The following is a 23,655-nucleotide window of genomic DNA, read 5'->3' as shown; positions in this document are numbered from 1 at the left end:
TAATGGGATTTTACTATATTATTATATCAGGGTCCCCTCATATTATATCAGGGTCCCCTCATATTGAGAGGCCCGCCGTCTCCCTTCTTGGAGTAGGTTTTAATTGGGGCTTCTGGACGCCTCTTGTTTATTTATTTATTAACTGTTGCGCTGTTTTATGTGAGTTTTTAGGTTGTTTTATTGATTATTATGGGATGGATCTTATGTATTTGTATTTTGTGTATGACCTGCTCCTGCTTGATGTTTGAATTGTGTTGTTCACCGCCTGGAGCCCTTTGGGGATCGGGCGGTATAAAAATTGAAGAAATAAATAAAATAAAAATAAATACAATTTAGAATTTAAGTTGCCTTGAGCCACTAGGGTAAAGGGGGTATAACTATGTAAATAAATAAAAGGCTTAAGGAATATCTTGTGTGATGCAAGTAATCTGAACGCACATTGTGTACAAACACCTCAGAATGTTTGAGTCTCCTTTTCTGAAATTATTCATTTGTAATATAAATGATTCCCATCTTCATGGATCATTTGTAACCCCACCAAGGCCGTTTTGAGCTTCTGAATTAAAATGCCTTGACATTTCATCTAAAAACTTTGACGCTGCACCCATCTACAAAGCTTTTCTAGGGTTTCGCTTCGCTTTTCCCGGACTGTGGTGCTCAACATGATGTCATGTACGGTAATGCTACCGTTAGTGCCTTGCCATTAAAATATCTGAAATATGTCAAGGTGTCATTAAGACCCGAAGCTGCAGTTAAACTGAAAAACTGTGGCGCAGGTTGCAACGTGCGAACCGTTGACGGCATCCCTTGTAGCTATGCCAAGTGCGTGATGTCTTTCACAGTGAGGAGTGCTAGAAGGATTCCTGTGAGCTGCTGAGTACAGTCCTAAATTCACCTCAAACCCAAGAAATTCCCACTGAGTTTGGTGGCACCCCACCTTTAGGATCACACCCTTGCACCTTCTTTTACGATCAGGTATTAATTCTTTCCTCGTCACACTTCTGAATTTTGTTTCCTCAGGAGGCCGTCCATTCTATTCACAGCCAGTCAGCATATGTTAAAGTCTGTGATGAACTTAGAGATGCATCCATGTACTGGTCTTATGTAGTTATTTACATTATTTATAGTTCACCTTTCTCACTGGATTATACAGGATGAGTCAATAGGAGGCCGTCAAGAAACAATGAAATAGGATTTGGGTTGTGAAACCACGCAGAAGTCTAAAACAAAATGGAACTTGTCAATGGGGCTGGACCACCAGACATCTGCTAAGAAGCCTCTCCGGCAGTCTGGCTGATAATGGTGACTGCCAGATGCAAGAGCATTATATTTTATGTATTTTCTACCCTTAATCCAGGAACTGGTAAATAAATGGTGAGAAGTCTGGAGAAGTCTATGCAATACACCCAGGTTAATATTGTCTGCTTGTTTTGGACTTGGTTGCAGGTGCCGGGCGAGCGTCTGAAAGTATCACTATGTTATGGCACACATCGGAAGATTTTGTTTCCCACTGTCTCTGCTTTTCCTCAGTCGGTTGCAAACTGGCATAGTCTACTTGTGGGATTGTATGCGCAGCTGAAGCCATAACATGACAGCTAGGTAGCTGTCCCGCTGCAGTCTCCTAAAGCCATGCAAATGGTTCTTGCTGCAAAAGCCAGAAGATCCATGTGCACTTGGATATTTGGTTAGGTCAAAGTGTCATACGGCTTCAGTTTCTCCCTTGCTGTCTCTCACAACTCCCCCCCCCCCCGACACACACACGCACTCGCGCGCGCACACACACACACATATAACTTCTTGTAGATGCTAAGGAATGCCTTTCAGTTGAGGAGCACTGAATTGGTTGGGGTGGGTGGGGTCGTGCCATTAGTCTTGCCATCTGGTTGCCATCTACTCTATTCTAATGCAGAACAAAGAGTAGAAGCAAGGCACCCTAAATTAGATTGAAGTCCTGAAACTACATACCCCAAAGTTGTCTCATGAACTCAGTATGAGAAATGTGATGGATGTCAGCAAGCAGGCGGAGTTCTAGCATGTTTCTCCCCACCCCTAAGTCAAAAGTCACAGCCGCAGATTAAAATATCCTGCTTCGTTTTCTTAGTATCACTTCAGCCACCCCATTCCCCACTCCTCAAAATAAATCTATAGGTCAGGGTACCTTCTGGCTTTCCTGCTTCTTTCAGAGTGACTTCAACTTTAGCCTCCCCCCCAAGACCAAAGGCACTAAGAGTGCAATTCTAGGCAAAGTAATGCTTTTCTGACACTGTTGAAGTCAATGGACTTATGACTCTGCCTAAGATTCTACACAGGTCTACTTAGAATCCCATTTGGTCTAATCAGTGGGTCTTCCTGCTAGGTGAGTGTTCAAAGGATTTCCCAGAGGCCATGAAAGCTTGGGCCAGACTTCATGGTGGCACAGGACTCTTCTTTCTTGCTGTTTTTTTCAGTCATTCCAGTGTCCCAGTCTTTGGGAGGAATATTTTATTTAGTTTGGGTTTTTTTCCTGAAACAAACAAAACCAGAGGTCCTTGTTGGCATTGCTGACCTCTGCCTCCTCACCCCCCTGTCTCAATCTACCTGTTCTCTCAACTCTTGGTCCAAATCAGTGCTTACTGTGAAAGGGGGGGGGGATGCTGTCAGCTAAATTAGCTACACTAGAATCGCTTTGCACCTGGCAGTTTTAGCGGGTACATTTCACGTCTGCCTACTTGTCCCCTGTAATGTGTGAAGTGAATATGCACATTTATTTCTGCATGTACACAAGGCAAGGGAACATTTCAGGACGCAAACATGGCTCTCTGCAGCAGCACTTTGTACTATCCAGAGGTAATAAATCGGTGCTGGGGCACACTTCACAGGTTACAGTGGGGTGTTCATAAAAGCTGGAATGTTTGCTAAAAATGCCATGTGAGGAGCAACCATAACTGAACTTCTAATCCAATTTTGTAAAATCAAGCAATCTTTAAAAAATTGCTGGTACAATGTCCCTTTCTCAGATCAAAACTACAATTATTTAATTCACTTGCAGAAAAAGCTGTATTCCATGTATGCATGGCTTTGCTCTCTCTTTCATATGTATCTATATATAAGAGAGAATGGATGATAAACAGGCTTTCTGTGATCTTTTAAACTTTTCTGTGTATTCTGTGTATCTACATACACCTGTACAATTAGAACTGCCAGGCCGCCTGCCTCTTTTGCCCATTTTACCAGAGAGTTTCTGGTGATTCCTGGAGCTACCCTATGTCACTTCCAGATTTCCCCCCGGAAGTGATGTCATGACATATTTGCTTATCCCCTATTTCCCTGCTCTTAACCCAACCCTACTGTGCATACATATAAAATCATGTAGATTATCTATGTGTATAAGCAACCTCACTCTTCTAGCTTGTCATGTGAAGGATTTGCTCCTAATATCATCCAGCCACCTGCCTCTAGAAAGTTATGAACAGAATGGCCAAACTACTATTTCTCGCATTCAGAATTATACCATCTCTAATCTGAATTTTCTGCATTGCTTTCATTGTTAATTGCTGTTAACAAAGCCCATCTTAAGAGTGGACATCATTCTGCCTTGCAAGGAGTTACTTTAGCTACAGAACTTGACTGCGTTGTATGAAGAGAGAATACGTTTTGTGAAGTTGCCAGGTCTAGTTTTTTCCTTTTATCTCTGCAAAGATGAGAAACCAGTGGTGGGAGGAAGCATTCAGAACATGATATGTCATGACACCATAACAAATGGTGGTGGTACATTTTCGAAAAAGGAAATTGCATGGTGTCCAGATTGTGGTCTGAGCTGAGGTAGTTGTCTCTCAGCCTCAGTACTTACTGTCCATGAAGCAGATGTTGCAGTAACAAATGTCAGGTCAAAGGAGTGGGTGCTTATTTGAGAATCAGATGCCAACATTAATCCGGTAGTCAGTTGGTGACTTTGCCTGACACATTTATCTCCATTTATTCTGATGTTCTGTTTCTAACCATTGACTGCCTCTGGAGAGTTTGCAAGCATGACATGAGGGCAGCATCACTGGTAAATCAACTGTCTCTGAATGCAGAAGTTCAGTTCAGCTATCATGAAGGCCAGGCCGTGCCTCTAAGCAGAGTATCACCCTTCTAAGTTCATCCAAGTAACTAATATGATCAAGGCACTGGAACCCCTTTCTTTTGAGTAAAGGCTTAAGAATCAGGGACTTTGTAGTTTGGGCGGGGGAGGACACAGCTACGGGAGGACAGGATGTGTGGGTAAAGTGCTACCAAGTCATAGTCAATTCATGGTGACCTCAGCAAGCGGCTTTCAAGGCAAGTGATTGAGAAGAGGTGGGTTGCTATTGCCTTCCTCTACGGAGTCTTGATTGGAGTATCTTCCAAATACTGATCCTGTTTAGCTTCCAAGATCTGATGAGATTCCTCCTTCCCTTCCAAGGATATAACAGAGGTTTATAAAAAAAAATATGGATGAGGTGGAGAAAGTGAAGAGAACTATGCAGATTCAAGAAGGATAAGTTCATCAGTGGCTACAAGCCATGGTGATTTAAGGGAACCTCCATATTGATAGGCAGTAAATCTCTGAAATGCAGGGCTAGGAGGCAACATCAAGGCTTCTACGCCCTGTTTGTAGGCCCTCGACAACAGCTTATTAACCACTCTGAGAACCAGGATGCCTACAACTGAATGGACCACTGGTCTGATTCAGCAGGGCTCCTCTTATGTTCTCCTGCTAATTAAAGTTACACCCATCTAAGCTCATTGACTTTGAGGGCCTTTAAGGGTGTAACTCTGCTTAGGAGGACACTGGTGTTGGAGCTGATAGGGAGGAGCCTTGGGGAGCTTCGAGGACCTGTGGTAGTTTACCAGCTGCCAAGCTTTATGAAGGGAATCAATTCTCATAGTTCCATGTTCAGTAAATTCCAGTGGACCATTCTAGCTTGTTACCTATCTATCAGGAAACGGCTGTGGCTCAGTGGAAGAGCATCTGTTTGCCTTCAGAAGGTCCTAAGGTCAATCCCCTGCATCTTGAACAAAAATAGGTAGGAAGTGATGTAAAAGACCATTCATCAGAGACTCTGGGAACTACTTTCAGTCCAAGTTAATACTACTGTCCTTGGAAGACCAAGACCATGGTCTCATGCTGTATGGCAGCTGCGTGTGTGCATCTGACAAGCACGTTTTTTTATCATTCCTAGCTCCAAGAAGTTCAGGATGGCTCTCCCTTCCCCATTTTATCTTCGGAATAAGTCTTCACTTAGGCTGAGGGAGAGAGTGACTGACCTAAGGCTACCCAGAGAACATTTAGAGCTGTGGTGGCGAACCTTTGGCACTCCAGATGTTATGGACTACAATTCCCATCAGCCCCTGCCAGCATGGCCAATTGGCCATGCTAGCAGGGGCTGATGGGAATTGTAGTCCATAACATCTGGAGTGCCAAAGGTTCGCCACCAGTGATCTAGAGGAAATCTGTGCTTCAGGTGCCTATATTACTCAACACTGTGCGCTTGAATTGCTGGTCAGTTTGCGTTCATTTGTTTAAATTCTCTTTAAAATAGTGGTTGGGAGTGTGATTCAGGAGCATCATCTGGTCAGGAAGAGCAGGAAGAGCATCATCTGGTCAGGAAGAGCATCATCTTGGCCAGGAAGAGCAGAGTGACCTGCTGGTGTTCATTTTGGAGGGCTTTTCTCAAAGCCACAGCTTTTAAAACAGTGTATTTTAACAGGGGTTATCTCTTTTTCTCCTTGTAAGGCTGCTGAATCTGGAAGGTGGGGCTTAACAGGGGTTAACAGAGTTCATCTCTTGTTCCTCTTTGTCCTAAGAGGTGGGGCTTTTGTCCTGAGAGGTGGGGCTTTAGTTCAGTCTCTGGAACCAGCGGAGAGGAGTAGCAGCAGAAGAGACTTGGCCAGGAAGAGCAGAGTGACCTGCTGGTGTTCATTTTGGAGGGCTTTTCTCAAAGCCACAGCTTTTAAAACAGAGTATTTTAACAGGGGTTATCTCTTTTTCTCCTTGTAAGGCTGCTGAATCTGGAAGGTGGGGCTTAACAGGGGTTAACAGAGTTCATCTCTTGTTCCTCTTTGTCCTGAGAGGTGGGGGTTTAGTTCAGTCTCTGGAACCAGCGGCAATTTTAATTTAATTTTTTTGTTTTTTAAATTAATAAGGACATATTTGACAGATAGTATATACAGATAGCTCCAGGGGGGCAGTGACTAAAAGCTTAATATTTAAATATCTAAACAAATCAGATATGAAGGCAGAAAGCCAGCAGGGGGATGGGGGCTTTCCAGTGTTTTGCACTGAGTGTCACATGTATGACTATCTGCCACTAGGACAGAAGTCATGGGTGTGCCCTCGCTGCAATGAGCTCCTGGCACTCAAGGAACGTGTGCGTTCTCTTGAAGCCAAGGTGGCAGACCTGGAGAAGCTGAAAGAGGCAGAGAGGGTGACAGACGAGGCTTTCAGGGACCTAACAGCCGGGTCCCACTCCCATGGTGACATCTCTTCAGATGTCATGGAGAATGAAGGCCTTGGGGATGGAGGGTGCCAGTCTGAGGTGGGGGAAGATGCTCCCTTAGATGGGATCCCTTCCTTAACTGGTGATCAGCTATCTTCTCGCACTGAGGATACCCCTCGGGGAGGTGGGGGGCTCCTTGTAGTGGGTGATTCGATCATTAGAAATGTAGAGAGTTGGGTTTGTGAGAGGCGTGATGACCGCATGGTGACTTGCCTGCCTGGTGCGAAGGTTGCGGATGTCACACTTCATCTAGATAGGCTTTTAGACAGTGCTGGGGTGGAGTCAGCAGTTGTGGTCCACATTGGCACCAACGACATTGGGAAATGTAGCCGGGAGGTTCTGGAAGCTAAATTTAGGCTGCTAGGAAACAGGTTGAAGTCCAGGACCTCCAAGGTGGCATTCTCAGAAATGCTACCCGTTCCACGCGCAGGGCGAGCTAGGCAAGCAGAGATACAGGGTCTCAATGCGTGGATGAGAAGGTAGTGTAAGGCAGAGGGTTTCAGATTTGTCAGGAACTGGGGAACCTTTTGGGACAAGGTAGGCCTGTACAAACGGGACAGGCTTCATCTTAACCAAAGAGGAACCAGGCTGCTGGCGCTCAACATTAAAAAGGTGGCAGAACAGCTTTTAAACTGATCACTGGGGGAAAGCCGACAGGAGCTGAGGAGTGACCCGGTTGAATACAGTATCTATGGGGATGCAGACAGAGAGGAGGTTTTCTAAATCAACCACATACAAGTGAGGAACATAGCAATGTGCATGTGACAAGGGATAGTGTCTACAAAAGACTTGAGGGTAAAGCACATAAATCCCAGGTTAAGGACAGAGACAGGGTATACAGGTGTCTCTATGCTAATAGTAGAAGCATTCGACCTAAAATGGGGGAGCTAGAGTACAGAGTTTTGAAGGAGGACTTTGATATAGTGGGCATTACAGAGACATGGTGGAATGAGGAGAACCAGTGGGATGCTGTTATACCAGGCTACAGGCTCTATAGGAAGGATAGGACAGGAGCATTGGGGGTGGAGTTGCCCTTTACATCAAAGAAGAGCATAGTATCACATAAAATAGACAATGCAAGGGGAGCTGGTTCCCCTACAGAATCACTGTGGATATCAATACCAGGTGTGAAGGACAGTTTAATATTAGGAATATATTATCGTCCCCTGACCAAAGTGCACAAGAGGATTCTGAGATGGAAAAAAGAAATTAGAGAGGCCAACAAAAACAAAAATGTAGTGGTAATGGGTGATTTTAACTATCCCCATATAAACTGGAAAATGCACGTTCAGGTCATAGTAAGGAGAGAGCATTCCCTGGATATGCTAAATGACTGTGGCTTAGAGCAGATGGTTGTGGAACCAACCAGGAGAGGTGATCCTAGATCTAATTCTATGTGGGACCCAGGACCTGGTGCAGGAAGTCAGTGTTGTTGAGCCGATGGGGAACAGCGACCACAATGCTGTCAGATTCAGTATCTCAGCATGCAGGAACAAGTGGCAACTACTAATGTAGTTACATTCGCCTTCAGAAAGGGAAATTTCTCAAAGATGAGGGGGGGATAGTGCTTATGGGAAGCTGAAAGGGAAAAACAAGCGAGTCAACACTGTCCAGGCTGGTTTGAGGTTATTTAAAAACACAGTAATAAAAGCTCAGCTGGAATGTGTTCCACAGGTTAGGAAAGGCAGCACCCAGTCCAAAAGAAAGCCACCATGGTTAACAAGAGAGGTTGAGGAAATTATCAGAAAAAAGAAAATGTCTTTTAGAAAATGGAAGTCCAGTTTGGCTGATGAAGAATATGAGAGGGAACACAAATGGTGGCAAAGAGAAGCAAGTTAGCTGTAAGGGAGGCTAAAAGGATTATGAGGAACGCATGGCTCACGAACATCAAGACCAGCAACAAACAGTTCTTCAAGTACATCAAAAGCAGGAAGCCAGCTAGGGAAGCGGTAGGCCCGTTAGATAACAAAGGAACAAAGGGTGTGCTAAAAGATGGCAGGGAGATTGCAGAGAAGCTGAATGAATTCTTTGCATCTGTCTTCACCCAAGAGGAGGTGAGGAACATTCCTGCACCTGAACCAAGCTTCTTAGGAGGCGAATCCGAGGAACTAGCGAAGATAGTGGTAGACAAGGAAGAAGTTCTGGCAGCCATTGATAAACTAAATGTTACCAAATCCCCTGGCCCAGATTGCATTCACCCAAGAGTTCTTAAAGAGCTCAAGCATGAAATTGCTGATCTTCTCACTTTAATATGCAACTTATCCCTGAAATCAGGCTCTATCCCTGAAGACTGGAAGATGGCCAATGTCACACCAATCTTTAAGAAAGGATCTAGGGGGGACCCGGGAAATTACAGGCCAGTCAGTTTGACATCTGTTCCTGGTAAATTAGTAGAATCTATCATTAAAGATAAAATTATAAAACATGTAGAAAAGCAAGACCTGCTGAGAAAGAGTCAGCATGGCTTTTGCCGAGGCAAATCCTGTCTTACAAACTTACTAGAGTTCTTTGAGGGTGTAAACAGGCATGTGGACAGGGGTGAACCAGTGGACATTGTCTACTTGGATTTCCAAAAGGCTTTTGACAAAGTTCCTCACCAGAGACTGTTGAGAAAACTCAGCAATGAAGGAATAAGAGGGGAAGTCCTCCTATGGATTAAAAACTGGTTGAGAAACAGGAAACAAAGAGTGGGTGTAAATGGGAAGTTCTCCCAATGGAGAGATGTTGGGAGTGGTGTCCCCCAAGGATCCGTTTTGGGACCAGTGCTCTTTAACCTATTCATAAATGACCTGGAAGTAGGGGTGGGTAGTGTGGTGGCCAAGTTTGCAGATGATACCAAATTATGTAGGGTGGTGAGAACCACAAAGGATTGCGAAGAGCTCCAAGCGGACCTTGATAAATTAGGTGAGTGGGCTCAGAAATGGCAAATGCAGTTCAATGTAGCAAAATGTAAAGTGATGCACATAGGGGCAAAAAATCCAAACTTCACATACAAGCTACAGGGGTCAGTGCTATCAGTCACAGACCAGGAAAGGGATTTAGGCGTCTTAGTTGATAGTTCCATGGGAATGTCAACTCAATGCATGGCAGCTGTGAAACAGGCAAACTCTATGCTGGGGATCATTAGGAAAGGAATTGAGAATAAAACTGCAAATATTGTCATGCCCTTATATAAAGCAGTGGTGCGACCGCACTTGGAGTACTGTGTCCAGTTCTGGTCGCCACATCTCAAAAAGGATATTGAGGAGATAGAAAAAGTGCAGAGAAGGGCAACAAGGATGATTGAGGGACTGGAGCACCTTCCCTATGAGGAGAGGCTGCAGCGTTTGGGACTCTTTAGTTTGGAGAGGAGGCGGCTGAGGGGGGATATGATTGAAGTCTACAAAATTATGCATGGGGTAGAAAATGTTGACAGAGAGAAATTTTTCTCTCTTTCTCACAATACTAGAACCAGGGGGCATTCATTGAAAATGCTGGGGGGAAGAATTAGGACTAATAAAAGGAAACACTTCTTCACGCAACGTGTGATTGGTGTTTGGAATATGCTGCCACAGGAGGTGGTGATGGCCACTAACCTGGATAGCTTTAAAAGGGGCTTGGACAGATTTATGGAGGTGAAGTCGATTTATGGCTACCAATCTTGATCCTCTTTGATCTGAGATTGCAAATGCCTTAACAGACCAGCTGATCGGGAGCAACAGCCGCAGAAGTCCATTGCTTTCCCATCCTACATGTGAGCTCCCAAAGGCACCTGGTGGGCCACTGCGAGTAGCAGAGAGCTGGACTAGATGGACTTTGGTCTGATCCAGCTGGCTTGTTCTTATGTTCTTATGTTCTTATGGTCTGAGACTTCCACGCTTAAAACAATTAAAAACACCCAAAGGCACAAAGAGCATCTTTTATGCATGGCTTGTTGGCACCCTGAGATTACCGCTGATGAGCTGAATGATGTTTGCTAACGATCTCTAGTGCTTAGTCTGGGTTTCTCCCTTAACAAAAGGCTGTCATGTATATTTTAATCGTTTAATCGTTTCTGAACAAGACATGAATTCATGGCACCCCTTGAATCATCTTGACAACATTGGGTGAGCCGGGGCTTAAGCCGGAGACTCATAGCAGTTTTGTAGCCCAGCACTCGCTGAGCTCTCTGAAGGACCTTTAAGATTAAGGCCTGAATTGGCATGAATGTGTCCTTTCTTCCTCACTTGGTGTTAAGTGGCAAGTGAATTAGCAATACTCAGTTGACTCCAAAGGAACAAGGCCGGTAGTCATCAGGGAAGATTAAGGTGGCTTTTAGGCAGCCGTAATAAAGACTTTCGAAACTCTAATGAGGAGGAGCTAGAAAGGCATGGGCCGGTTTTCTTCTCCGTTTTACTGCATGCCCATGTTAGTCAACCATATTACTGTTGTTGTTATTATTATTAGTTATGATTATGCTCAACAGCGCTTCGTGAGGCAGATTTGATTTTTTGCCCACCCTCATCATCAGCTTCCATGATCCCCTTATTTACTCTTTACACACACAGCTAAAGAGTGCTGTCACTTTAATTTGGGCCTGCAGTAACTTCTCTAGACTTGGAGCCAGAGGTGGGATCCAGCAGGTTCTCACAGGTTCCCGAGAGTAGGTTACTAATTATTTGTGTGTGCCAAGAGGGGGTTACTAATTGGTGATTTTGCCATGTGATTTTTGCCTTAGTTACGCCCCTCCTCTCAGCAGTAGTGCGCAGAACTTGAAGCAGTCTAGCAGGAGGTGCACCGGCGTGCGTGGCAGCCTGCGCCTGCGTGCATTCGTTTCCCACCCAAGGACCGGCGCAGTGGCTGCGTCCTTGCCACAGCCCCACCTAGGAATGCCCCACCCCTGGAATGCCTGGGCATGCCCCCATCGTGTCCCAGCCAGCCCCATTGGCGCTACGCCACAGTTTGAATCCCACCCCCATGGGAACCTGTTACTAAAATTTTTGGATCCCACCACTGCTTGGAGCCTGTCTGGTGGCTCTGCCTCACCCAGGTAGTAGCCCTGCTTGATCCTCTTGGGCTTTTTCTGCACAGAACATTTAAAATATTTTGCAAATGTTATAAAAAGAACCATTTGGGCTTTTTTTTTGTCCGCATAGTGCAGGCAAATAAAGTGTTTCTGGCAACAATGGTTCTTTCCAAGATGCATCTTTGAAGCTATGAAGACTTGAAAGCTGTGCATATTGCTGAGTCTCATATTGTGTTTCCGTAGCTTCAAAGATGCATCTCCACAAAAAAAAAAAGGAAATAGAAAAATGACACATTCATTTCATTGGCAGGAAATACTGAGTTTATTCATGTTCTTAAAGCACTCAAATGGGGGGGGGGGCGGAGCCATGATGCCAGCTGAGAAAACATCCATGGGAAACATTCAGCAAACTGCAGCAGTGCAGAGAATCCCGAATCAGCAGAAAACGTCAGGCAGCAGCAGAGAAAATGAAAGTGAAAGCTTTAAACTTGGGCAGGAAAAATAAAACATTTCCAACTCTCCTCATAGCAAGTACAAAACGTCTTGAAACCTTCGGGGGTGGGGTGGGGATCACTTGTTTAACATTTTCAAATAAAACAGTATTGGGTAGAAATAGACTGTTTTGCAGACACTTTGGGAGAAAAACTGTGGATTTCCTTCCCAAAATGCCTCTATTTATTCCTCCAGATGTTTTATTTGTGTTGTGCGGAATCAGCCTTGGTCTCCAGTCCTTTCCTTGAGAGCTGTCCCTGTTCCTCCCTTGAGCAAGCTACCTGCAAGCGTATCCTTCTTTGTCAGCCTCCTTTCCTCTAGACTGGGGAAGAAGAATCTGCCCCACCCGCTGCAGCCTTGCTTCGTCCTTACACTGGTGGTTTCAAAACTTAGCCAGGCTGGTGGCAGCGCGTGGTCTGTCTCAATTTCTTTCTGCACCTTCATTAGCTCTGTTTATAGCCTTCTTTTCTCATTGAGACTCATGATGGATGATAACAGCTACTGGGTCAATCAGAAAACGAATTGCTTCAAACAGCAAAGATTCCTGGTAAACAGGGTAATGCATGGGGGGTGGGCTGATTGCAAGCATGAGAAAGGCTAGTCGTTTAAGCTGTGAGCCAAGAACAAAATATGAAAAAAGTAATTCATTCCAACTAACCCCTGCACCAGCCCAGTCCCTAAGACCATAATCTTTTCCTTAAATATGCTGATTCCAGCACCCACCCTCACATCCCAGTCACTCTGTTTTTATGATCCAGACAGTGGCGGAGCTACAAGGGGACAGGGGGCGCACGCCTGGTGGGCGCGGAAAATCACCCCCAAGCCCTGCCCCCGCGGTGCCCCCTTGTGGCCCCCCTTCCTCCTTCTCACATTTACTTTAGTTCCTTTCCTTTTCCTAGAACTTTTTCAGGCTGAAAAAAAAGGACTGTTCACAGTACAAGCTAAAAACGGCCTGAGGAACTACAGTTCCCAGGAGACCTTGGGGCTCACAAGGTCTCTTGGGAATTATAGTTCCCATCAAACCATTTTTAAGCCTGAACTGTGAATAGACCTTTTTTTCAGCCTGAAAAAGTTCTAGGAAAAGGAAAGGAACTAAGGTACGTGTGGGAAGGGAGGAAGGAGGGGCGCTGTGGGGGGGCCATGGGGGGCAGGTGGAAAATATAGACTGCACACCGGGCACAGTTTGGCCCAGCTATGCCTCTGGATGCAGGGCAGGGTTGCCAAATCCAGGTTGGGAAAATCTTGCAGATATTGAGGGTGCAGCCTGAGGATAAGGTGGTTGGGGAGAGGAGAGACCTCAGCACGGTACAATGGAATCAGGGCCATAGCATGTCAAAATGGTGCCCAGGGTGAACTCTGGGTGCCATGGCCCCCTACAGCTGCACCATGCCCCGTTGGGGAGCACTGTTGCGTACCAGTGAGCAAGGCTCGCCCTGGCCCTAACCTGGCCCCAACCACATGGAGGTTGCAGGTGAGGTCAGCCAGACTTGCCCTGCCTCATCTCCATATGGAGGTTGGGTGGGAGGCTAGCCATGCCCGATCTCCATATTGAGATCAGAGAAGCAAAGGCTTGTTTGAGCCCGGTATTAGCCTCAGGCCTGCAGCTTTGAGGTGGATTCAAGCCTGACTGAGGTCAGGCTCAGACTGAGCACATAGTTAATACTGTTGGCTCCACTCTACCTCCCAACTCCAGCTGACCAGAGGTGGAGCTGGGGGAGGTGGTGGAACCAACAGTATGAAAGTAGAGGAGGCTTGGCTGTGTGCTCAGGTTGATAGCTGCCTCAGCAAGGCTTCAGGCCAGCTTTAAACTGAAGTCTGGAACCTTGCCGGCAGCAAACAGTCACTCAGAACTCCACAAAGATTGGAGTGGCCCTGCACCCGAATTCCACCTGGAGTTTGAGGGTGAGACCAGTTGGGGGTGGGCGCAGTTGCGAGGGGGAATGCATCAATGTGGCCTCCCCCATGAAGTGGTGCCCTCATACTTTCCCTCACTATGCCAGTAAATGCCGGAGAGTCCACCCTCCACGTCCACCCTCCATTTTCTCCTGAAGAACTGATCTTGGCCATCTGGAGATAAATTATAATAGTGGGAGATCTCCAGGTGCCACCTGCAAGAAGGCAACTGTAATGTAGGGCACTGCAGTGTTTACAAGCAGCTGCCATTTTTAATAACATGTATATATACCTAGAGGAATATATACATTCTGTATTTAAGAAATTCGATAGCACTCGCGGGAGAAGCATTGAGAATAGCAGAAGCCCAACAGCAATGAGAGGAAAGAAGAAGCAGGCTTATGAGATACTGATCTCGGCAAGACGTAAAACTGCGCCTGGGGACAAACCTTGCTCCATAAAACAAGTGGAAAGACTATGTTTATATTCAGTGTCTAATGTCAAACAGTGTCTAATCTTATACAATGCTGCCAGAACAAAACGTAAGAGAATTGCGATGGTGTAAGTTTGCATGGACCAAAATAGATGAGCCATGTTATTGCTTCCCTTTAATTTTTGTAAAAGGATAATTATAGTAATGGAGGAAAAGCCAAGAATAATGAAATGCATGGCTGCTTTATGCCTAGGTTCGATATTGCAACTCACTGGACGAGGAAGAGAAAAGGGAGCTCAAGCTCTTCAGCAATCAGAGGAAAAGGGAGAACTTGGGCCGAGGAAACGTCCGACCATTTCCGGTCACCATGACAGGAGCCATTTGCGAGCAGGTAAGCCCGTCTTCCCAGCTCATGGGCTGCGGAGAATGCTTCCCTAGTGAGAGGGTTATTTCCAGGGCTTTCAAAATTTCGGGAAACTGTGTTTCTCTGCTCTAGTTAGACCTCATTTGGAGTATTGTGTTTAGTTTCGAGCACCACAGCTTAAGAAGGATGTTGACAAGCTGGGACATGCCCAGAGGAGGGCAACAAAGATAGTGAAAAGTCTGGAGATCAAGTCCCATGAGGAAAGGTTGAAGGAGGAAAGGTTGAAGGAGCTGGGTATGTTTAGTCTGGGTAGGAGACAACACAGAGGTGATATGACAGCCCTCTTCAAAAATGTGAAGGGTTGTCATGTAGAAGATGGTGTTTTCTGTTGCTCCAGAAGATCGCACCAGAACCAACAGGTTGAAATCAAATCAAAATAATTTTTGACTAAACATTAGGAAGAACTTCCTGACATTTAGGGGAATTCCTCAGTGGAACAGGCTTCCTTAGGAAGTGATGGGCTCTTCCTCTTTGGAGGTTTTTAAACAGAAGCTAGATGGCCATCTGAGAGCAAGGCTGATTCTGTGAACTTAAGCAGACCATAAGAGGGAGTGTAGGAAGGTATGAGTCAATGCTTGGTTATTGCTGTCCTTTCTTACATGCTCAGAAATGGTAATGGCCACTTTGGGATCAGGAAGGAATTTTCCTTCATGACAGATTGGCCAGGGATGCTGGAGGTCTTGTGTCTCCCTCTGGGCATGGAGCACGGGTCGCCTGGGGAGCGGGGAGGGATAGATGCAAATTTCCAACATTGTGCAGGGGCTTGGGCTAGATAAACATTCATTCATTCATTCATTCATTCATTCATTCATTCATTCATTCATTCATTCATTCATTCATTTATTTATTTATTTATTTATTTATTTATTTATTTATTTATTTATTTATTTATTTATTTATTTATTTATTCATTCCACTTATATACTGCCCAATCCCCGAAGGGCTCTGGGTGGTGAACAACATAATATTCAAATACAGATTAACATAAAATCAAATATAAGTTAATCTCTAAATAATATAAATTAAAATGCAGCAATTAATACATAACATAACAATGCCCGCAATATCCCTCTTAAACCCTCCCGAGAGGAGAAAAGAAAGGTTGGGTCCAACAGATGGTAATGGACCCTAATTCCATAAAAATGGAAGGGGGGGGGCACTTTCAGCGGCTGGACACTCCAAAAGCCCGGCGGAACAACTCCGTCTTGCAGGCCCTGCGGAAATCACCAAGATCCTGCAGGGTCCGAACAGCTGGAGGAAGAGTGTTCCACCAGGCTGGGGCCAGGGCTGTAAAGGTCCTGGCCCGAGTGGAGGCCAGCCGCATCATGGAGGTCCCTCCCTACTCTTATGTTTCTAAATTTCTTAATGCACAGATTTTGGGCTAGATCCATTAGCTTTTCGACTCCATCTCATCCAACTCCCCTTTCTTCTAAGCTGCCTTTTCACATGGCTTTGATACATGCAGTCGCCATGATCTGCTATATAGCCCTTTTGGTGGCCAAAGGGGGCCCCTAGGACCTTTTTTCATTAGCACCAAAACTGTCTTTTCTTTGTATTGTCGAAGGCTTTCACAGCCGGATTCAACTGGTTCTGGTGGGTTTTCCGGGCTGTGTGGCTTCCCTCTGTGATACACCTCTGAAGATGCCAGCCACAGATGCAGGTGAAACATTAGGAACAAGATCCACCAGACCACGGCCACACAGCCCGGAAAACCCACCAGAACCAGCTGTCTTTTCTTTGTTTAACGCAAGATCATAACAACAGAGGCTGGGAAGGGCAACATTAGGTTTGTGCTTTGGTCTGACCTTGCAAGGAATGTTTATTATGATTTCTTAATTAATTGCCTCTTCCCCAGGGGTAGAGAATTTATTGTGTGGGTAGCTAGGGTGTGTATGTGTGTATATGTAAGTTCAGGATTGCTGATACTCAGCCAGGAAAACAATTTCCCTCACATAATCCCCAGGGAAAATTGTATCTAAGTGGTGCATTGCTAGACCACAAAAGCCATGAGCAAAGCAACTGGCTTATAGCCAGAATCGAGGGGTCATTTATCAATATGTCTGTACCAGTCTCAGAAAGACTTTGGCAATTATTTTGCAGAAGAGACAGAACTCTGAAGCAAAAGTTAGCGAATACCTTCAGGGAGCTAATATATGGTGAAATGTCTGTGGTATAAACTGTCTGAAAAACATCTGTAGACAAGCTTTGCAATTAATTTTATGTATTTTTGAAATATGATACAGATAGTTGGAATTTCAGATTCTTGTTAGAGTTCTGTTTTTTGTATTTACTTGTGGAAATACATCAGTATATTTTAAAAGCTGTGTTACTAAATTGGCCATGAAACATGATTTTGGCACACACATTTTCAGTCTGGACAGTTTGCTGAATTTATGCAAAATTTAATTTTAGGTTTACAGTTTACAAGTCTCAAACATCACCAGTTACCACCAATGTAATATAGGAATGTTACAGATATATCACAACGTTTCTCTACAGATCATTATTACTGGCCTATAAAAAAAATTCTATAGTTTATAAGTTTAAAATTGAGAAATCTCTTTGGGCAGTCTCGTTCCAAATTATGGTGAAATAGGCTATAAAATCCTTTAGTATGAGCTAATTCCTGAAATTATTTAATCTTGATAAAGTCAAAAGACAGTTTGAAAATGAGAGAGTCCAATGGAGAATTTGTTTATTATTACATGTTGAAATTTTTGAAGCATATTAAAGTAGCATGTGTACCTCTTTGTCCAGTGGGAACATATAGACATGGAGGAAGAAAAAACACATTTTGCTGGGTCATTTGTGTCAAAAGAACCCAAGTCTCCTGTTTTCCATTCTCTCTCCAATGATAGAAATCAGAAATGCAGAAACGGAAACAAGACAGAAACAGGACATGTGGGGTTTTTTGGTCTTGTTTTGTTTGCTCAAAGCCCGCCAACATTAGACCACGTTTTGGAGTATGCCATTAGTAGCCATGAAGTTGTCAGCCAGCGTAATGTAATGGTTAAGAATGGTGGACTCTAATCTGGTGAACCGGGTTTGATTCTCCACTCTTCCGCATGATTGGTGGAATCCATCTAGCGAAACAGATTTGTTTCCCTGCTTCTGTACATGAAGCCTGCTGGGTGACCTTGGGCTAGTCACAGTTCTTTCAGAGCTCTATCGGCCCTACTTATCTCACAAGGTGTCTGTGGTGGGAAAAGGAAGGGACGGTGATTGTAAACTGCTTTGAGACTCCTTGAAGGTACAGAACGGTGGGTTTCTTAATGTGCAGTAAGAAAAAACTAAGTTGGTCTGCAGATGGAGGTCAACCCAATGCTTTTCAATGGGTGGCAGACCTGTCTTCAGAGCAGCTAAGATTCTTTTATGTGTGCCTGTGAAGCCATGAAGATAGCTCCTCAAGTTTTTTTAAAAAAGGTAAACCATATATTTCTGGAGTTGGCAGGACCAGCTGAGTCCAACTATGTACTTTTTGGGCTGAAAAGGTGGCCAGGATCGGGGTCTGCAGAGCAAACATCCTGGGGCAACCTTTAGCAAATGACGGCAGGGTGAATCCCTTCAGTTGCACACAAAATATCAGGTACAAGCTGAGAGTGAACCTGATTTTAGAGCAAAACAGTCGGGGGTGGGTGGGGCATAAGACACCTCCTGACCTCTGCATTTTGCACAGCCAGGCAGGAGACATCTTGCAATCAGCTTAGGGAAAAAAGGGGCACTTTGAAGCATTTTTTTCAAAAAGACATTCTGAGCTGAAATAAGGTGTCCTAAGGACATCTTAGGAAAAAAGGCTGTGCAGAGAGCCTTTCCAGGATGCCTTTTTTTTTTTGCTTCCTCAAGAAGTCTCATTTCAGCTGTGCGGAACAGACCAATTCATTAGCTCTCACCTTGACTTATTGTCAGAGCAGATCTCCCTCTTTAGAAGAAGAAGAAGAGTTTGGATTTATATCCCCCCCTTTCTCTCCTGCAGGAGACTCCAAGGGGCTTACAATCTCCTTGCCCTTCCCTCCTCACAACAAACACCCTGTGAGGTAGGTGGGGCTGAGAGAGCTCCGAAAAGCTGTGACTAGCCCAAGGTTACCCAAGGTCACCCAGCTGGCATGTGTGGGAGTGTACAGGCTAATCTGAATTCCCCAGATAAGCCTCCACAACTCAAGCGGCAGAGCTGGGAATCGAACCCGGTTCCTCCAGATTAGATACACGAGCTCTTAACCTCCTACGCCACTGCTGCTTTAACTTCAGTCTCCATCTTCACAGTGCGGAGGCCAAATCAACGGAGGAGACATCGCTGTCTTTGCATCCCGAGCGGGCCATGGGGTTTGCTGGCACCCACCGTGCTTCATCTGCAGCGTCTGCAACGAGCTGTTGGTAGATCTTATCTATTTCTATCAAGATGGGAAGATTTATTGTGGCCGACACCACGCGGAATGCCTCAAGCCTCGGTGTGCAGCCTGTGATGAGGTAAGGCCAGCCAGAAATGTTTGGTTCTGGAAGGAGGGGAGCGTTTGGCCTGTGTCGGAGCTCATTCTGGCATTACTCTGTTGTGGGATGAATTGCAGGCTTCCCAACTCCGCTTGCCAAGCTTATCTTTGCATCTGCTTCTAGTAAGTGAGGGGAAGATGGGAACTTTCTCAAGGCTGGGTTCACACAACACTGATTTATTTACATAGTGCATTAAAAAACCTGCTATTCCTCCAGGTGGCTCGAGGCATGACCTCCGTGTGAGATAGGTTAGGCTGAGAGTGACTGGCCAAAGGTCACCCAGTGACTTTCATGGCGAGTATGGATTTGAGCCTGGGACTCTGAGGCCCTAGTCCGGCACTCTAAGCACCACATCACTACATTCATAGTTCTGAGTTCGCCCTGACTCCTGGCTTGGATGGATACTTATAGGCATTCTTGACCAAAGAGCCCCTTTCTATCCAATGTTCCTGGCAAACTAAGACTCAGCCTATGCAATTTTTAAAGAGTTGGGTTCCTCAGATCCAGCTCTGTCTCTCCACAGCCGTACATGGGGTACACCCAGTGGTGGGATTCAGCTGGTTCGCACCACTTCAGCAGAACCAGTTGTTAAAATGGTGCTTGTAAACAACCAGCTGTTAATGTATTGCCAAAGGCTTTCACGGCCAGATTCAACTGGTTCTGGTGGGTTTTCCGGGCTGTGTGGCTGTGGTCTGGTGGATTTTGTTCCTAACGTTTCGCCTGCATCTGTGGCTGGCATCTTCAGAGGTGTATCACAGAGAAAAGTCTGTTTTACACTGTGATACACCTCTGAAGATGCCAGCCACAGATGCACGTTAGGAACAAAATCCCCCAGACCACAGCCACACAGCCCGGAAAACCCACCAGAACCAACCAGTTGTTAAATTATTTGAATCCCACCACTGGGTACATCAGCTTAGAAACCAAAGTAGTGCCAACCTGGGCTCAGAACATCACAAGAGCGGGGAGGGTATGGGCTCCTTCCCTCTTCTCCCCATTTTTCTGTGCTGAAATGGTGCCGGAACATTCCAAGTAGAGCAGCAAGAACAAGGAAATAACTCTTCGCAGTGATGTTTCGATTCTGGAAAATAGGGGGCGAGGTCCCTTCCTCCTCCCATGATGGCTTTCTGAGCCCAGATTGGCTCTCCATTATTTTTAAACTAATGTTCCCCACAGAAGCTATGGGGAAGGGTATTTAAAAAGAATATTTTTTCCAGCCTCAATTATATTCTTGCAGGAGAGAAGAAGGGAATTGATTTTTTTTCTCCCTCGCTGGTAGCTGACCCTGTGTATAGAAAGGGAAAAGTGGAACCAGGAAAAAAAAAAACCCAGGCAATATGCTGTGGGGGAGGTATTTCTCAAGGATAAAGGAAAGCATACCAGAAATGGTCCCTTATGGATTATTTCCTAGTTTGTCAAGGGAGAATCTTACTACTGTGCATCTTGATTGGCTGCAAGCTCCTTATTAGAATGTTAGTTCCAGCCAATTGAAACAAAAGTGTCTTACCTCCGGATGCAGACATCTTTCAACACATCAGAATGGGAACAAGACTATTAGAATCATCGCTCGTGTTTCTGCAGCCGCAGATATTTTTGACCTTAAAGCATTGTCTGCAACAGCTTTAGCTCCCAAACCGAAGGGCACGCAGTGCAGATAAGCCATACAGGATTGTTTCTCAGTGAAGATGTCACACTTGCCTAGGATAACATAGTTAGAGATGAATGTTTGTCCTGCCTAAGGAATTGAAATAGCGGTTGCATCATTTGCTGCTTATGATCTGCGAAACAGGAAACAGCAGCTCTAACTCGATGGTAGGGGTTACCTGTTGTATTGCAATGAATTGGCAGAGCAAATAATAGGACAGAGATGCAAGTATGTTGTTTTGTAGAACTTCACTAGATAACAAATGAATTTACGCTAAATATAGGAACCGAAAACTATGCTTAGCCTGGGTGTCTGTGCAGTCTACATGTGCCTGTATATCTGCCTCTCCTTTTTTGCTGGAAGAAGAATGGAGAGAGATCTTGTTAGAGGCTCCTGTGATTCCAGGCATGTGACCTCAGTACTCTATCTGCATACTCAACAGTTAACTCTCGCTTGACTGAATGAAGCACTTTATTCCTAAAATTCTACCACCTGCCCCAATGGGACATCTCTGAAGTGTAATCCTATCCAGAGATAGTTCCAGTTAAAGCCCATTGCAATCAATTACATTCTCTGAAGGGTTCATACATTCAGTGAGTATTTGTGATTAAAAGCCTCAGGCGAAAAAGCGGAGCCTGGGAAAGCAGCCAGCGGAGATGAGATGCTGCCGCCCTTGGTTTGTTTCCTTATCCATTGGTGTTGGTGGATGTTGTAAAAAAGCTGCTTTTAGTGCCTTTCCCGGCACTGTGTCATAGCAGCAATCTCCCTCTTCGTCACCCTTCAGATCACGCAGCCACTATTCATTCTTAGGGTTTCCAATGTAGGCTGGAGAATGTCAACTCGTTTCTAGGTTACGGGGATCAGTTTCCCTGCAAAAAAAAAAAGCTGTTTGGAAGTTGAAACAACTTCAAACTAGAATGAAGTAAAATAGAATCAGTAGGAACTTAGAGATATTATTTTAGATTAAAGTAATGAATATATAACCTTGTTCTAATTTTTGCTCTCCTCTATGTTTTGCTTTATTTCTCATTGTAAGGATTTTTGTTTAATGTTTAATTAATAACTGTGGTGGGTTTTCCGGGCTGTGTGGCCGTGGTCTGGTGGATCTTGTTCTGTATACACTCAGCTGCGTTATAAAAGAAAGAGAGGAGACTTAATGATGTAAAGTAGGCCAAATAGAGATGTGGAGTGAGGTCCTGTGGTTGTCAAGGTTGGGAGCAGCATGGGGGCCTGCAAGACTGCCAGGATCCACCATGAGTCTCCAGACAATATCTCTTCTGTACACCACCCAGACCCAACCCAGACCCAACCCAGACATCATGAGGAAGTAATTCATGTATCGTACCCAGTTCAAGTCTCTGGTTCATCATGTCCTAATTTATCTGTAGAGTTGGGAAATAACTGGATATTTGGAGGGTGGAGTCTGAGGAGAGTGGGGCTTGAGGAAGGGAGGGACTTCAATGGGGTATAGCGTCACAGAGTCCAACTTCAAAAGTGGCCATTTTTTTCCAGGTGAATTGATCTCAGTTACCTGGAGAACAGTAGTAATCCTGGGCGGTCTCTAGTTACCATTTGGAGTTTGGCAACCCCATTCTTTCCTCTCAGTAGCCCAGAAAATTTGAAACCGCTTTCTTGCATCCAAACACAACATTTTGGACACAACGCACAACACTTGTAATTAGCCTGCAACTATGAAGATTAGATGGTTGCATAAGGTGGTGTGGACCTAAAGCAAAGGTTTGGGGCATGTGGAGTCTGTCACTGTCTCGCTTTCTTCCAGCTACACATTTCTCATTTTCTACTCCTTATTTATCCAGAATGAATGTGTGTCACCCTAGAGTACATTTTATCCTTGGATCCTGCGTAGCCTATTTTAGCAACAGCTATTTCAATTCTTTAGGCTGTGTTTGAAAAAAAAAATTAGGACAGAGGTATCAAGAGACCCAGACATGAGACCCAAACATAGTAGGCTCAAAATAGCTAAGCTGTTAGAATAATCTAAAAATATGTAACAGGAGACTAGAACTTGCAATATGCTACAAAGCCAACTATCACCCTTAAGACTTAACCCTGACTCCTTTGTTCTCTTTCCTCAGATTATCTTCGCTGATGAGTGCACAGAAGCTGAGGGAAGGCACTGGCACATGAAACACTTTTGCTGTTTTGAATGCGAAACGGTGCTAGGTGGCCAGCGGTACATAATGAAGGAAGGGCGGCCATATTGCTGCAACTGCTTTGAATCCTTATACGCGGAGTATTGTGATACATGCGCTCAGCACATAGGTAAGGGAGCGGGTCGATCCACCAAGCCTTTTTTGCTGCCGTTTGCTGAAGCCTCTTGCTGCCTTTTGATGTGGATTGGAAATTCACTACTGTGTTTGTATTTATTTCTGCTAAGGAACGAGAACACGATTCGACATGTCGATACACCCTTGCGTTCACTGTTTCAGATGAAGCGTAGCTCTAGGCTAGCAGTGGAAACGATTTCTACTTGAAAGTACGTGGCAGGCCTTGGCATCTCTTTCTGTCAGGCCTCCAGTAACCATTTGGCAGGTGCAGGAGTCTAGCTGGGCCCAATTTCTGCTTGTGGGAACGGGAGGGAAAAATCTATCATGTTAATGCCAGCCAGGGATGCCCCCCCCCCTCGTTCCCATCAATTAAAGGAAATAATGATAGGCCTCCCCACCTGTGCAAAAAATAATAATGATGAAGTTAGAAAATCATATGAGTTCGGAAACAAGATAGCTTCAAAACAAGGTTTCTTTTTCTTTGCTGTGGAAGGAGATTCCATCTCTTGAG

General features: G+C 44.9%; 1 protein-coding gene across 2 annotated transcripts in view; it reads left to right on the top strand.

Moving 5' to 3' along the window:
• Nucleotides 1-23,655, top strand: part of PRICKLE2 (prickle planar cell polarity protein 2) — a 363,321-nt gene that overhangs the window by 282,181 nt on the left and 57,485 nt on the right. For both annotated transcript variants that reach the window (XM_048489885.1, XM_048489886.1), the window contains 3 exons: nt 14,556-14,693; nt 18,987-19,190; nt 22,953-23,139. In XM_048489885.1, coding sequence (XP_048345842.1) covers nt 14,556-14,693; nt 18,987-19,190; nt 22,953-23,139 — 529 coding nt within the window. The remainder of the gene's footprint in view (nt 1-14,555; nt 14,694-18,986; nt 19,191-22,952; nt 23,140-23,655) is intronic.

The sequence above is a fragment of the Sphaerodactylus townsendi genome, linkage group LG03, assembly GCF_021028975.2.
Source record: "Sphaerodactylus townsendi isolate TG3544 linkage group LG03, MPM_Stown_v2.3, whole genome shotgun sequence".
Lineage (NCBI taxonomy): Eukaryota > Metazoa > Chordata > Lepidosauria > Squamata > Sphaerodactylidae > Sphaerodactylus > Sphaerodactylus townsendi.
This window is presented reverse-complemented; position numbering and strand designations above follow the sequence as displayed.